Below are 17274 nucleotides of genomic sequence, written 5' to 3'. Positions count from 1 at the left end.
AGTGTCTGTTCTTGAACTTACTCTATCACATTTTTTAGGAATTTATTTTGTGGTGGAGGGAACTTGGTGGGGAGACAAACAGGGTCCTTAGAAACCTGGAGGAAGTCACGGGAAGATCAGGGCACATGCAGGCTCCATTGAAGGACATGGCAAGGAGGATGAGTGTAACTGAATCATAGGAAATACTGTCCTAAGAGCTGTCTGGTTAATTGTGCCACGGCAGGACAGGAATGGCACAGGTGTACAGAGGTGGTCCTCAGTGCACCTGGCCCACCTGGCCTTATGGGACATTGCAGCAGACATAAGCAGGTGAGTGCTCTGAGCTGAAAGAACCAAAGTCCAGGTGTCTCGATTAGAGTTTTTCTATTTCCAATGCTATGAGACTGGTTAGAAGCGAGCTCCTATGAAGGAAGCACTTTGGGGGACAAAAATATTCACAGGTAAGTTTTAAATGTCTCAGGAAAGACCAGAAATTCATGTGCTGGAAAACAGGGCTACTCCCAGGTCGGAGTAGATGTTGGTCTACCCAAGAATAGACAGGCCATCCACGGAAAAGGGAGGGAGCTTCTGACTGAAGGGCCCCAAGCACACTCTCACATCAAAAAACATTTTATTGGACATTTCAGGAGGAATTTATTCCATGCTTGGTGAATTTAGAGTTATGGGCTTGGTTGGGGCCTCAAACAGGTGATTATGGTAATCTAGAGAGAAAGTACCAAGCCATTTCTGTCACAAGGCCATTCCAGCTGGAAAATAATAGTGCTTCCTTGTATTTATAGAGCGCTGAACACTTTCCAAAGTGCTTTCCCAGCTATTACCTCATTTGATCCTGACAGCGGGCCAGAGATGCAGGCTGTGGCTCTGCTGTGGAGTCTCAAATGAGAGCTTTCTCCTCTCTGGGCTTCAGTTTCCCTATGGTGGTCCCAGGCCTGGCTGGATCAGAATCCCCAGAGAGCTGGTTATAATACAGATTCCTAAGCTCCACCCAGACTGAGAATCTGGACTCTTGCTGGAGCGGGGCCTGGGAATCTGCATGTTAAACCTACTTTCCACGTGATTTTTATGTGCACCAAAATTTGAGAAGCCCCGCTCTGGTATTTCATAGCTCCTCAGCAATGAGATTCTGTCATATGAAACACATACACTCAGCAACTAACAAAACCCTGAAAAAGTGTAAAATTCTGATGAGTGGGGAGAAAACAGTCTGGTATTGGCTGAGTGTATGTGATCATACTGATAATAACAGCCTCTTGAGGATATAATTAGTGCCCTCGAAATTGGAATATGACTGTTAAATAATTTAAGTGAGATCATTGGGATTAATGAATAGCGGTTGAAATTAAACGTGGGACCATAAATCCCCACAGGCCTGTTACAGTGAGGCAATCATTTATGACAAGGCATCCTAGAAAACAGGGGTCTGGCTGAGGCTGAAGGCATCTTAAATCTTAACATCTCCTCCTGTAAGGGCCATGTGTTTTTCACACTTAAGGTAATCCAGTGTATGCATTCAAAGAAATCGCCTTCTAACTATATCACAAAGCATATGTTTATGATATCCTGTCTGCTGTTCCTTCATCCAGAGTTTTCCAAGTCTGAGCATCATTTCAACTCTATCAATAATCTGAGATGCCTGTTAAGGATGCAGATTGCTGGGGTCCACCCCAGCACCACTTAATCAGAACCTCAGTGAGTGGGCCCTAGTAAGCTACGTGTTTTACAAGTTCCTCTGTAGCTGCTGATACAGATAAGAGCTAAGAACCCCTGTTTGGATCCAGATGGAACTGGAGACCACGGGGTACACACTCCAGGTGTGGGCTGCCTGACTTTGAGGTCACTTTCTCCTTGGCCACCAGACTGGACGGCTCTCCTCAGGGTTCTTTCCCTCTGTGGAAATCAGGATCCTCTTCTATGTCCTAATGGCACTTTTTAGCTCATTAGGCTCTTTCGCTTTCTGATTCCATCTAATCCCTATATTGAGACCTGAGATAGATGGGGTGGCTCAGCGCTCATCAGCCCATGTTTCAGTGGCCAGTAATAATAGCCAGCATAGCCACATCACCAGCAAGAGCAGTTTACTGAACCCTGACCCTGTCTGGGCCCTGCCATGGTGCATTATCTCACTGAATCCTCACCCAACCCATGAAAGGGAGGATGGCAGTTATGGCTTTCAGGTTGGGAGCTACGGAAACCCAACTCCAACTAGTTTACACAAGAAGAGAAAGTTCTGGTTCGCGGGATGGGGAAAGGAACTGGCTGGAGTTAGGTCGGGCTCAGCTGGCTCCCTGGTCGGCTCAGGTCGGCTCCCTGGAAGTATCACCATGGCAACGGGGATGGGACAGCACTGGCCAGACGGGCTGGACCCACCCTCATGGCTGGGTGGTATCACTGACCGGCTGTCCCTTCAGGATCACAAGGAATGAGCCGTAGGTGGGGAGCAGTTCACCAAACTGACTACATCCCCCATCTTCCCTCACCTGGAAGGTGGGGAAGGTGACAGGGTTGTGCGTCTACAGTAACGAATATTGACAGTCAACTCTGCTCAGGACAAAGGTCTATTTATAGGTCGTCTCCATTCACAAGTTGAAGTCCCACTTCTTCCGTCATTGGGTGGCAGAAACCTGTTTTCTGGGAAAGGTCAGGGCTGGTCTTTCCTCCCTCCTGGTTACAATAAATCTGCTGGCTATTGTGGAGGTTCCGGGGAGGTAACAGTCAGTTTGAGTTTTCCATTAACGGAAGCTGGAGTGCAGTTATTATTTAGAATTTTCTAGGGCATATATTCTGACAGCACACACACACAAAATAATTAAAAGTTTCTGAGAAGACTGGGCAGAAACAGCCATATGATTCCAACTGTTTTCACCCTCACTACAGATTATCAGCAATGCCCGATAAATCCCATTCATTAACAGGCACAGGAATGGAGGACGTACAGTTGACAGTGGGTTACTGGTTATTTTGAGATTCCTGGTTGCTCATAAATAATGTGGGCATCTCTGAAGAGGTCTGCATTTATGAAGAAAACAAAATTTAAAAAAAATTTCTTAATCATTCTGGGAGGAGTGAGTATTTCGGTCTTTCAGGAGAAGGACCTGAGTATACACAAGGATCCCAAAGGTTAAAAAAGGCAGTCTGCATCAGTTAATACTTTACAGGACCCAACATCCCTAAGGGGCACCAGAGGAAAGAATGTTACTCTGGTCTTCACATGCCTGTTTCTTTGTTCTACATAATGATGCAAAAATTACATTTTCATGGGATTTTGCTATTTGAGATAGTAAAGCAAGAGAATAAAAAGAGAGAAAAGAGAAATTAAACCTTCAGTGCCCATGGACACCATACTGATTGAAGGTGCTGCGATTTCCTCCTTTTAATTTTTGGAATAAGCCACGGATAAATGTGTGGGTCTGGCCTTCCTGATCTTCAGAGCTGTCAAGCATTGCCTGTTTTTGGCTATGAAAATTGGTAACATTTTAAGCCTCCGGTGTTTACAGATCTGAAGGTGCCTCTGGATTCAAATCAAACCAAGATTGGCTCTGGAGCTGTGGCTGCCTGATAAAGATGTGACTGAACCTTTCAAAGGGGCTGGGAGTTTTGCAAGGAAATTGGGAAGAGTCCCTGAAGTGTCTTTTGGCAATGAGTCCATTTCATAGCCGCCTGTGTGTCTGGCGTTGGGCAGCAGGTTAGAGCTAATGCCTGGGCTGATGTGCTTTATCAACCTGCTAGAACCAATGTTATTTAGAGGAGTTGGCTAATATTTATGTAACCAAGCAGGACCCTTCCTGGGACAGACCTCCTACCCCCATGTCCTCCCCTGGCCTCCTGTTTGTAGAAAAGCTTTAGTCTCCCACGCCTCCCCTGAGTCTCAAAAAGCTGTCTCAGGAGTTAATGATTAGGAATTGTGAAGATGTAGAAACTAAGAATACTTGTTGGGTCTGGAAATGGGTAACAATTTAGACTATAAATCAATCAGATAGCAGAGTCACCCAACTCCCAGTTCCCTGAAAGATACAGATAAAAGTCTGACATACATTCCTAAGTTGTTTCGACAGGAAGCAGACCCCCACCAGAAAAGTGTTGACAGTAAGCACACAGACCCCAGGCCAGTGGGAAATCAGAAGATACACGATGCTTGAAACTTCATCTTGATGCCAACCAGTCCGAGAAATGTGCACGCGCTGACCACGCACCCTGCAGCCCCCTCCCTCACACTGCCTTGAAAACCTTTATCTCCCAACCAGCAATCTGAAGGAGGTATAAGGACATTAGTTCACCATCTTCCAAGTTGCTGGCCTCCTCAATAAAGTAAATTTCCCCTTTCCACAAACACTTGTCTCTTGAGTACTGGCCTTTCGAGTGGCGAGCAGCTGAACTTAGGTTTGGTACCAGCTTCATCCAGTTACATTTATAGTGAATGAAAACAGCCAAACATACTTCTTAGACAAATGGATGTGTATCAAACATCATGACTCAACATTTCATATCTTTACCGTAAAGTTTTGTTGCTGTTTTTACCTAAAAGTTGTTTTATTTAGGAGGTGGGATATGGAGAGCAAGTGAAGTCCTTGTACTTTGGTTTGAACCTTCTATTACATATGGATTTTCCCATCAGGCAAATGCTGACTACTAAGAGGTTTCCAGTAAAATTAGGTAGAATATGTTTCAATTGCTTACAACAGCATCTGGCACACGGTAAGCGCTACCCAGGGTTCTGCAGCATTATTATTATTGCTGTTATTGCCCACTCCCCTCTGGGAGGCAGACAAAACCAGCCCTCGCAGCTCCCCACGTATCAAGCTAAATGGGAAGGATGGGAAGGGACTTGGTTGGTCTGCACTCCATCAAGTTAGGTACTGAAGAATCTCTCACTTTTATATCAGCCTCAAATCTCATCTCCCTCTGGACTCTGAGTAAATAACAATTCACGTCTGCCCTCGGCTGGCAGAGAGGTCCAGGAACTTTGTGAAGACAGACTCTGACAGGTGGGGGGTAGGGGGCAGCGCTTTGCTCTCTCCCTGGGGACCCTATTCCAAGGAACTCCAACTGCCAGTTTCACTGGGTTTTGCTTCCCCCATTGTGTTTTTAAGGGAACACTAAAACCCTGGAAAAGGTTAGACTTCAATCCTCACAAGAAAATCAAGAGAATATCAGTAATTCAGCACAGTTTTGCTGGGCCAAGTTTTTAAAATATAGAAGGCTCACCTACCCCAATAGAAGCATCACCTTTCTGAAAATATAATGCAGCTATTTTCCACTACAGAAACGATTCTTTCCCAAACATCAGAGCTTTTGATGCTTCAGATACAATCTGAGCGATTTATTTGATTTTTTTTGCCATCCCAGTAAATCATTTATACAGTGCTTGATTCACAAAATCCTGGTTCTTGTTTTAAAAGAGGCACAAAACATCCCATAAACACATCGACTCCTGTATCCTGTGTTCCTGCCAGCTATCCACCAAAAGGTTTATAGATTTCCCTCATTATAAACTAATTGATATTCTGTAACAGCTTTAATCTTCTTAGCAGTTCTCTCCTCTGGAGTCTGAGAGAGAAGCATTCAGGATGTTATATTAAAGGAGAAGAGACTCAAGAAGCCTGTGGGTTTTCTTAGTGGTAAGACGCCCTAGAGACTGACACTTAAGTGTGGGATTCTTAAGATTACGGAACCCATCGTGGGGAAGATCGATCCTTCTCACCATACAGGATTACGAATCAGGAGGAGACTCCTCTAAGGGCAGGTAAGCAGTTTAGGACACCTCCCACCAATCTCTCTGAGCCTCAGTTTTATCATCTGTAAGATGGAACTGCTTCCCCTGACTTCATATTTCCAAAAAGGGAACAATATTTCCTTTCTGGGGTGGCCGGGAAAGGTGATGCCGGGCAGGCCTTCATATGAACTCTTACTTTCCCCGCCCAGCCTGCTTAGCCCTTTCCTCCAAGCTGCGCTCACTGGCAGAGGCTCTGCCCTGCCAGGGAGGCTCACAGTTTCTCAGCTGCTAAGCCTGTCCCTGTGTCAATTAGCTCAGGAAGAAAGTGGTAGGAACAGATCCACAGTGTGTTCTCTCCATCAGCCTCTCCAAAAACACACCTAATATTCTGGAGTCATTTGAATCCTGTCTCTATGTCACAACTGACTCAGAGGAGAGGTGTGACAGTCATTTTATGATGATAAGGGGAAATGACTGTAGAAAAGTGAGCGAAAGAAACCTGAATACAAAGTTAAATAGGACTGGAGGGCCACTGCACAAAGTGTAATGTAAAGGGACGAAATGCAGATTCACACCCTGGAGTACTACCTAGCCATTAAAAAGCAGATGAGTCAGCTCTATCCCTACTGACCTGAGGGATGTCTGTGGTACATTAACAGGGGGAAAAAGAAGAGCAATATGTACAGTGTGATCCTATTAAAGGGGGAGAAAAAAATATGTAAAGATTAGGGGGAAAAGCTCTAGAATCAGAATGTTTTTAAATCAAAACTCTGCCTCTTTGAACTAAGTAGACATTGGCCATTTCTTTGAACTCTCTGTATCTCAGTTTTCTCATCTGCAAAATGGGGATTAAAATATTATCTTTTTTAAGTAGAAAAGGAGGTTTGAGATCATTAAGTCCAGTGGTTTTCACACTGGGAAGGACAGAAGTGCTGTGGTCATGAATGAGAGGATACACTGAGCACAGATGCTCAGTAAGAGTTAGCTCTCACTATTACAGGTTAGTATTATGGTGCAGAAAGGTCTAGAAGGATACATGCCAGAATGCTGACATTAGTTACCTCAGGTGGAATGCAACTAGAGGGGGACTGGGAGGGTATGAAAAAGAAAATGGAAACGAAAAGACACCGGGACTTAAAGGAGATATACAGATAGCAGATCAGATGCTCAACAGCAAATGTCTTAGTGAATTGCAAATTCAAACAAGAAAGAGAAACCACACCTGTTAGAATGGCAAAATTCCAAAACACTGATAACACCAAATGTTGACAGGGATGCAGAGCAACAGGAACTCTCATTCACTGCCGGTGGGAATGCACAATGGTACAGTCACTTTGGAAGACAGTGTGGCAGTTTCTTACACAACTAAACATATTCTTACCATATGATCCAGCAGTTGTGTTCCTTGGTATTTACCTAAGTGGCTGAAAACTTATGTCTACACAAAAACCCATACACTGATGTTTACAGCAGCTTTATTCATAACTGCCAAAACTTGGAAGCAACCAAGATACCCTTCAGTAGGTGAAGGGATAAATAAACTATGGTACATTCAGACGAGGGTCTATTATTCAGCACTAAGAAGAAATGAGCTACAAGCCACAAAAAGATATGAGGGAATCTTAAATACATATTACTAAGCAAAAGGAGCCGATGTGAAAAGACTGCACGCTGTATGATTCCAATTTTATCACACATTCTGAAAAAGGCAAAACTATGGAGACAGTAAGAAGGTTAGTGGTTGCCAGGGGTTAGGAGGGAGGTGGGGATGAACAGGCGGAGCACAGAGAATTTTTAGGGCAGTGAACTACTCTGTATGACACTATAATGGTAGATACACGTCATTATACACTTGTCCAAATCCATAAAGTATTTAACATCAAGAGTGTACCTTAATATAAACTATGGATTTGGGGTGATAACGACGTAATGCAGGTTCATCCATTGTAACAAACGTACCCCTCTAGTACAGGTGCAGTACGCTGATGAGGGAGGGGGTGGGGGGGAATGTACGAAGGAGGTGGAAAGGTACATGGGAACTCTCTGTGCTCTCACCTTAATTTTGCTGTGTACCTAAAACTGCCCTAAAAATAAGGCCTATTTAAATAAAAAAACCAATACTGGGAAAAGGTGGAAGCCTAAATGCTAACAGTAATTGCCTCTAGGGAAGAGACTCTTTCTGCACTTTCGACATTTCCTCCCTGATTCCTAGCTTGCTGTCCCCCCTGTCTGGAACATTCTTCCCCCTCCCTTACCCTAAGGAGCAGTATCAACTTATCCCTTAGGATTGAGTTTAGCCGGAAGTTTCTCTGGGGAGTCTTCCCTGATCTTCTCTGTGCTCGACAGCGCCTGGACCTCCACCAAGTGGTACATGTTGCTTAGTTTTACAATTGCCCGTTAGCTTGTCTGTCTGCCCTGCTCAGTGTGGGCGTTAGAAAAGAAGCCTATTTTATTCCCGATGTAGCCCCAGCATCTACTGCAGAGACATGCACAGAGTCATTTCATGAATTTTGCTGAATATATGAATATGAATTAAGTCAGGACAAATGTAGAGAAAAAAAATAAGCAACACAAAATTCAAGGTGAAAAGAACCCAAACTGTACAGTGAAAGTGGGGAATGGCCACCCCAACAGTTGTGGTGGTCCTAGAAGCAAACTAAGGCTGTGAGAGAGATGACAAGAAATGAGGAACAGATGCTCATGGGTCTGTGTCAGGAGTGGTGTGCTGAAGCTCATACAACTTAGTAACAAAAAAACCCAAACAACCTAATCAAAAAATGGGCAGAAGACCTACACAAGCAATTCACCATTGAAGACATACAGATGGCCAAGAGGCACATGAAAAGATGCTCAATATCTCAAATTATCAGAGAAATGCAAATCAAAACTACAGTGAGGTATCATCTTATACTGGTCAGAATGGCCATCATTAAAAAGTCTACAAATGATAAGTGTTAGAGAGGGTGTGGAGAAAAGGGAACCCTCCTACACTGTTGATGGTAATGTAATTTAGTGCAGCTATGATGGAAAACAGGATTAAAAAACTAAAAATAGACTTACCACATGATCCAGCAAACCCACTGCTGGGCATATATCCAGAGAGAGCCTTAATTCAAAAAGATACATGCATCCCAATGTTCATAGCAACACTATTTATAATAGCCAAGGCATGGAAACAACCTAAATGTCCATCGACAGATGACTGGATAAAGAAATTGTGGTGTATTTAGACAGTGGAGTATTACTCAGCCATAAAAAAGAATGAAATAATGCCATTTGCAGCAACATGGATGGACCTAGAGATTATCATACTAAGTGAAGTTAATCAGACAAAGACAAATACCATGTGATATCACTTATATGTGGAATCTTTTAAAAAATGGCACAAATGAACTTATTTACAAAATAGAAACAGACTCACAGACATAGAAAACAAACTTATAATTACCAGGGGGTAATGGTAGGGAAGGGATAAATTAGGAGTTCTGGATTTGCAGACAGTAACTACTATACATAAAATAAACAACAAGGTCCTACTGTTTAGCACAGGGAACTATACTCAATATCTTGTAATAACCTATAATGATAAATAATATGAAAAAGAATATAGATATATATTAACAGATTCAGTTGCTGTACACCAGAAACTAACACAACTTTGTAAACCAACTATACTTCAATTAAAAAAAATCTTTCTTTAAAGACTCTGGAATGAAAAAACGAATAGTGTGTTGAAATGCAAATTGGGTCAGGGCAAATGGATCTCCTTGACGTGTCCCCAGGGCTGGCATGGTGTGGCAGTCCAGGTGAGAGTTAATAAGCCCATTGTGGAAAGAAGACCTCAGACTGTGGTCCCCATGGTGAGAATCTCTACCGTGTGCCCCAATGGGCCCTGCAAAGTCCATATTCTCTCTGGCACCAGTCACTGCCAACAACCCATTGATAATTCTGCCAACGCTTGCTTCAGAGCCTCCTTTCAGGGAACCCCTCCCTGTGCACATTTTTGTTTGTTTGTTTGCTGATGGGGAGCCGAGTGGGGGAAATGATGTCAGGGAGATCATATCACAGCCTTTCATTTCTGTACCTTATTCCAGGCAGCCCATAGCTCATCCAAAGACAATAATCCTTACCATTAATACATACCCCTTTTTGGGGGGGGGGAAACGAACACTGTGGAGGGGAAGGAGAAGAACAGAAGGAAACAAATGAACAAAGGCTCCTCTTGCTTTTCCCTAATAAAGATCTCCATCTGGGCAGTGCAACCTGGAGGCAGGTCTGCTACCCTACACCCTCGCCTCTTTTTCTCACGAGTGCAAAAAACACCTCCATGCCCTCCTAATCTTCCAGACAAGCCCCCACATTCGAAGAGCTGTGGAGACCCCTGGAAAGCCTCGCAGTGCTCTATCTGCAGGCAGGGCCGGGATTATTCCGGTGTCAGCGTCAGCCTTCATTCTAGTCCCCAGTGCTGCCTGCACAGAGCTCTGGATTTTATTTTAAGAATTCATCTGCTCCAATTTTGTCTCCTACCCGAGGTCTCGACCCTTAGCTGAATTACAATTAGTTACCCTGAGGATCCTGAAAGAGGCTCATTTCAGAGGAAAATGCCTTCTGCCAGGCAGTGCCAATCTAGCCTGTAGTTAGCATCTGTGAATTTCAACACTGAGACCTGCCTCTCGCTCACATGGCCCAGAGAAATCCGTCTTTCATGCTGGCTCGTATCTGCCATACTTTAGACAGGCGTCTCCATAATTCTGAAATTGTTTCTCCCAAATCTCATTTTTAAAACAATCACTGCTGAGTAAGTTTTCTTCCAAAGCTGCCTTGAGAATTTCTTCTTGAAACAAGAATAATGATTGCTTTTCTGAAGAACACAGATTGCAAAATCTGACAGCTAATGTGCAGGACTAAGGGGTGTGAGGTGAGATTTTTCCTCTGGGTTCCATGCCCGATTCGTGGAGAAAAGGGGGCAACAACCAGGGGCCTCAGTTCTCATTCTCATCTGTGAAATGGGAGAGTTATCTGTGCTCTTTTCTCTTTTACTAGGGTTTGGGAATGGCACCACACTGGATTATTATTTTTGCTCTCTGGAGAAATAGATGCACTTATGAAATGTACCTTTTCTTTCTCAAGAACGCTAGAGTCCATTTTTATGGGAGAGGATCATGTTATTTTCACCACTGAGTGAATACTGAGGAAATTGGGATATTAGAGATGAAAACTGTCACAGTCCAGGATTGGCTGTGTTTGATAAGGAGCTCTTTTTAGTAAGAAGTTTGCTCTTTAATATAATGGAAACTGATATGCTGAGAAGCATCCTGGGGAGCAGAAGGGAGCAATGTGCTTCTGCAGATGTTTCATATAAGCAGCTGAGGTAGGGGACAAAGCTGAACTGGGAGCCCAGAGATGGGATTCTTGTCCTACCTTTGCAACCATCTGGCCATGTGCTCTTAGCGAAGCCTGTCCACTGATCCAGGACTCAGGTTTCCCATCTGTAAAATGGGCAGGTTGAGTTACAGCCGTGATTTTCACACATTTTTAAGCAGTGGAGCTCCTCTTAGTGAACAATTTTTCAGAAACCAAATATAGGCCATGCTAGGAGAGGTACCTGAACCCCACATGGGCCTGCGAGGTTCTCCACAGGCCTCACAGTGCTCCCTGAGGCATCCCTGGTCCTCTACTGCTCAGAGGCACATGCTGAAAGCCTCTAGCTTAGGTAACCTTGCAACTCTTTCCTGACTGAACAAGGAGAAATGCTGCTTCTAATCAGGCTGATGCTTGGTCCCTCTGGAGGACTAACGCCCAGTGATGCTCAGGGATGAATCCTGCCAAGGGTTACGGGTCTGCCTCCAGGATAGCTGATGCTTCAGAAAACAGGGGACAAGGACCTGAGCCCGAAGCACAAAGATGCGGGCCAGCACCAGTCACCAAAGGCACTGCTGTGTCTTCCACGGCAGAATCTCTCTCGCTGACTGAAGATGACCCTGTTGCCAGCGACGGTTTTCTGTGTGTGCGTGTAGCTGCAGCTGCCATATACTTCCCTTCTTCCCTCCCTCCCTCCTTAATCATTCATCCACCAATTCACAAACATTTCTTAACCACCTGCTTCTGGACCACAAGTGGTCTAGTGAGGAAGGCTGATAACAGAGGGGTCAGCGAACAGCCCTGCGACCCTGCGTGGAGAAGAGAGCACAGCGGCAGTGGTGGGGGACCGAGGGGAAGATGGAGTGAGAGGAGCCAGCAGCTGTGGGAAGAGGGTGTCCAGGCAGAGGGACCAGCACGGGAAGATCTCGAGGCAGGATGGAGCCTGGCATGCTCCAGGACAGAGGCCCTGCTGTGGCTGAAACACGAAGAGGGGGAGCAAGAGACTGCCTGCAATCCTCAGTGCCGTGGCCTTCCAGAACCTGAGGGGAGGCTGGGGTGTCCGCCCTGAGGAACTGCGGCTGTGTGCACGTTGCAGCACAGCAAACGGACATCAATTAATCACTTGAGCTGTGTGCTCATTTATTGTCATTTTCTCTTCCCAGCTGAGAGCCCATGGCCTGAGGGTGGCGGGCCCAAACTGGGGGAAGGATGGGGATGGGAGAGGAGATGGGGTAAAGGAAAGCAGAAGAAAGGGAGGACAGGCAGTGGCAGAGCACGGGTCTGGGACTCCGAGTCCACAGGCCTGGGTGTTCTGCTCACCGGCTGTGTGTCTGGGCAGGTCACTTGACCCCAGCTCCTCATCAGAGACTGTCGTCAAGAATCAATAAGATCATGTACAGGCCTGACATGCAGAAATGGTCCCCAAACGATGCATGGACGGGGAGACAATTTAGGCGGAAGGTGGGACAATCGCACATCTGCTTAGTGTTTTACAAACTGCAAAGTCATTTCAACCACAAAAAGGGGGAGACCATACCTCCATATCTGTGTACTTATCCCTGACTCCCCCCCCAACAATAATGTCATGATGTCAATAAATGATGTCAACAATGATAACCAAGCTAAAATGCTTACTTCTTTGTTTTTTCTCCTTTTTGCTGTATACTTAACACTGATTCACTTTGTGTGTTTAGGATATTAGTATCTAATTCGTAAGTTAAATTGGTTTTCTTCTATTATACCCTTCTTCCTGTCTTAGATATGAAGTTCACTTTAATCTCACAGTATAATTGGAGGATTCTTCCTTTTTTTATTATCTGTAAGTTGTGTAATTATGAGTTCATTTTAATTCCTGATATTATCTATCTGTGCCCTCCATTAAAAATTGATGAATTTTTCTGAATGTTAACAAATACCTGTTATCAATGTTTACATGATTGATTTATTATATCATATATTTGTTTTCTAATTTATTGCTTTCTGCTCTTTAGTATTTATAATTTGCTTTCCTCTATCTTTGGAGTATTCCACAGAGATTTTTCTATCATCTGACTTTCTTGCTTAACTCACTGTTCTTCAGTCTCATACTATCTGATATAATTTCCTCAATGGTCTGCTTTAGAGCCATCCTGTTTGCTATCCTCTGTTCTGTTTGCTTATTATTCATTACATGCATTTTCTATTTTCCCATGAATTATCTTAAAATTGTGCTTTTTAAATGTCCAAACTATGTTTTAAAAATAAATTTTCATTATTGATTTTGAACCTAATATCATTGTCATTGTCAGAAAACAGGGTCTGTTGTATACCGATTTGAAATGTATTAAACTTTTTTCAATGGCTTAATGTATCAACATGTTTCATTAATATATTTGAAAATAATGTGTGTTTTCAAGGGCTTTATAAGACCATTATTTATTTTGTTGCTTAAATGTTTATTTCCAATGTTCACGATGTGCCAGGCACTGTCTTAAGCACTTTACATGTATTAACTCATTTAACAGTCTTAGCCACCTAAGAGGTAGATCATAAAGTGATCCCATTTTACAGATGAGGGAGCTGTAGCACAGAGAGGTTAACTGACTGGGTCAAGGTCACAAAGCTAGTAAGTGACAGGGCCAGGATCAAAAATGTTACTGTCGCTGGGCTCTCTGCTAAAGAACAGAGCTATAGAGACAAGGAGACACATCCCTACCATCACTCACCTCACAGACCTTGCTTCGGGACACAAATAAATCTCGTATAAGTCACTAGATACTATTGTAACTGTGGTGGAGGTGCTAAGGGACAGAGAAAACGAGCTCTGATCATTCAGTTGTCAAATATGTAGTAAGCACCTACTATCTGCCTAAGGAGATGGGGATGGGGTGGTCCCAGCTCCCGGAATGTGGAGTCTAGTAGGGGAAATACAAGCCAATGTTAACATACATAATGCTGACATGTTACACCTATTTGTATTTTAATTCGGCCTGTGATAAGAGCTAAGAAGGAAAAGTAGAGGGTCACATGAGAATGAGTGTATGACCAGAGTTAGGGAAGACTTTTAGAGGTGCTAAGAAGTTCAAGATACGTGTGTATGTATGAGTTCACACACACACACACACACACACACACACACACACACACCACATAATTGGGGGTGCAGTGCTAAACCGGGGCACCAGGCAGCTCACTTTGATTGTTCCGGGGTGTACTTAGACTCCCTCTCTTCACTACTCATTAGTGCCTCTGGAAGAAGGTGAGAAGAGGAAAGGGCTTCTCTTGATTCTCCTGCAAGTGGTGAAAGTTCTGATGCAAAGAATAAGCTTGAGACCATTGGCTGGAGGGCAAATTCTTGGATTTCATTTCTGGCTCCAACTCTGTGTCTCTTAAACCCATGGGTGAGACTCACAGCTAACAGACCCTGCAGTGTGATCTAGTGGTTAAGATCACATGTGTGGGACCAGACAGACATGGCTTGGTGACCACATCACCACCTAAGAGCTGTGTGACCAAGGGCAAGTCACTTAACCTCTCTGTTAGCCTCAGTTTTCACATCTGTAAAATGGTGTGGCAAGTACTATAGGTGGGACCCAGTATCTTCTTTAATCTACTTCTCCCTTTCCTGTCTCTACCAAAGAAGCCCAAAATCAGAACACTCACATTCCCTACCACCCTTGTAGATACAGGTGCCCAAATGTAGATACAGAGTTCTGGCCAAAAGTCTCTGGAGAGACTTTCCTGAAAAAGAAAGCAAAGTCTTAAAAGGAAGAGGCTTTGTTCTCTTTGCCCCTCTTCCTTCTTCCTGCCTGGAAGGTAGACTTTCCAGAGGTACAGCAGCCATTTTATGACCATGAGGATGAGGAAGCAGGAAGAGAGGAGAAGCCTGGTTCTCCCATGACAGGCTCAAGCAGCCGTACCAATCCCGGATCTCAGTATGAAATGAATGAATAAATGAATAAATAAACCAATGAATAAACCCCTTACTTGTCTGCGTTATTATTTAAAGTTTTTCATTTTTGCAGTTGATACAAATGGGATAAAAACAGAACCTACTTCACGGGTTGTCATGAGGATTAAATGAGGTGACGTGTGTTCTGTGTCAGGCTCACGGCCGGGCACAGGGCAAGCATCAGAACGTGGTGGACCATGTGCCGGTGCCGCTGAAGGAGGGAAGACCTGCCACCTCTTTGGCACGTCACTAATGGAGCCTGGGGGGCGGGAAGCTGGGTGCAACGGGCCCTACCTCGGTCACTGAAGTCGTCGACAAGCACAATCTCGGCGATCAGCTCCGGGGGCGAGCGGTTCAGCACGCTGTGGACGGTGCGGAGGAGGGAGGACCAGCCCTCATTGTGGAAGGGGATGATGATGCTGGTGTTGGGGAGCGTCTCCAGGTAGCGCTTGCTGTTGCAGCTAGAGGGGGACACGGGACGGGGAGAGGACAGGTTCAGCTCTCATCTTGCCAAGAGAACTCAGGCACGTGGTTCAGCTAATGGCCAATCCTACCTCCCCTCCAGTGTTTAGGGGACAAGGGAAAGTCGGGGACACTACAGTCACTTCAGAACTTTCTTCTTCTTGGCATCCTGAAATCCTGCCTCCAATCCCTGCACACACAGTGTACAGGGACACACACACACACACACACAAAAGACCCTCCTAGCTTTGTACACAAGCAGTTACAAAACAATGAGCCTCAACAGTGATAGTGCAGCACTGGGGGCTGGTGCTTTACACGGGCTAACTTGTTTAAGCCTCAAATGTGATAGGAACGTGGTTATCACCCTCATGATTCCATGTGGAGGGCAGCCCTCCAGTAACACTCCTGCCTCTCTCCCTACCCCTGGCACATTCCTCTCCATGGAGAAGAACCATATATCCATGAACTTGGAAGATTAAACTGGGTTTCACTGGCTCAGCTCCTCCTCTGTGCCACCCTGGACTCTGTGGGCACAGAGCACGTCTTCTTTGTTCTCCACCAGCCCCGTGGTAAGCCTGGGGTTGGATGTCCCTGTTCCTGTGGGCCTTTAACCATAACACCCAGAAGAATTAATGTAGTTCCTTAATATCATCAAATATCTAGTTGGTGTTCAAACTCTCCCGATGTTCTTGTGTCTTTTTACAGCTGGTTTATTTAAATCAGGATCAAGACAAGGCCCCCACACTGCTTTGAGTGGATGTGTCTCCTAGATCTCTTCCCCCCCTTACAATGTATTTGTTTAAGAAACTGGGTCATTTGTCCCAGTTTTCCCCTCAGTCTGCATTTTGCTTCTGGCATTGCTGTAGTGTCTCTGAACATATTCCTCTGTCTGCCCCACGTTGGCTCTGGTAAACTGGAGGTTAGATCTATAGGCTTGATCTAATTCCGTGAGATATTCTGGCAGCCTCTTCTTGAGTGCTGGTGTGAGGCTTCTTTGGGAAACACATAATGTCCAGTTGTCTTTCCTTCTATGATATAGGCGGCCATAGATGACTCACACTAAATCCTTCATTTCATCAGAGGTTTGCAAAATGGTGATTTTTCTATCATTCTTTACTAGCTGGAATACTTCTATGGAGAAATTCTTTACCACATCAACTATTTGGCTACTCTGAAGTACAGGAAAGACAGGCTAAGTTCTTGATTCTTAATTTACTGGTTTACAGAAGGACTTGGTTCCCTAGCATCCTCAAAGGCGGCCAATTAACTGTTTTCATTATGAACTCATAAGCTTTAACATAATTAATGTTTCAGTTCAATGCAAGTATTATTTTTCTTGGTTCCCAAGTAAGTCCATCTTTAACCCAAGGCAGTCTTCTCAAGTTGGCGCCGAGTCCTTTGTCCATGACCATACTGAGAACTGATAGCTTCCCTGCTTTGTGACAAAAGATATCAAAAGATCCTCCAGGCTTAACTTGTACATTTCCTGCTCTAACCTGGAACCAACCATTCTGCCAAAGAACCTTGACTCCTTAATATTATCAATATAACCATTCAGATACTACAATATGGCACTAAGTGCATTGATTACTGTTGGGTTGGTTATGGCTTCTATGCCTTTACAGTGGTCAGTGCTAGAAATATATTTTAATAGATGTATCATGAGTTTATGCTAAAATTTCATATAAAATACAGTTTTACTGAACTTTAATTTTACAATACATCTCCTTTTTTTACTGAGATATAATTCACATACCATAAAATTCAACACAAAATTCACCTCTTTAAAGTGTGTAACTCAGTAGTT

At 44.2% G+C, this 17274-nt stretch overlaps 1 protein-coding gene across 1 annotated transcript in view; it reads right to left on the bottom strand.

The window, feature by feature from the left end:
- GALNT10 (polypeptide N-acetylgalactosaminyltransferase 10) overlaps positions 1 to 17274 on the bottom strand; it is a 205267-nt gene that overhangs the window by 71600 nt on the left and 116393 nt on the right. Inside the window, exon 4 of the mRNA XM_031449393.2 lies at positions 15297 to 15463. Coding sequence (XP_031305253.2) covers positions 15297 to 15463 — 167 coding nt within the window. The remainder of the gene's footprint in view (positions 1 to 15296; positions 15464 to 17274) is intronic.

Source organism: Camelus dromedarius, chromosome 3 (assembly GCF_036321535.1).
Source record: "Camelus dromedarius isolate mCamDro1 chromosome 3, mCamDro1.pat, whole genome shotgun sequence".
Lineage (NCBI taxonomy): Eukaryota > Metazoa > Chordata > Mammalia > Artiodactyla > Camelidae > Camelus > Camelus dromedarius.
The sequence above is the reverse complement of the archived record's forward strand: the minus strand, read 5'-3'. Positions and strand labels throughout refer to the sequence as shown.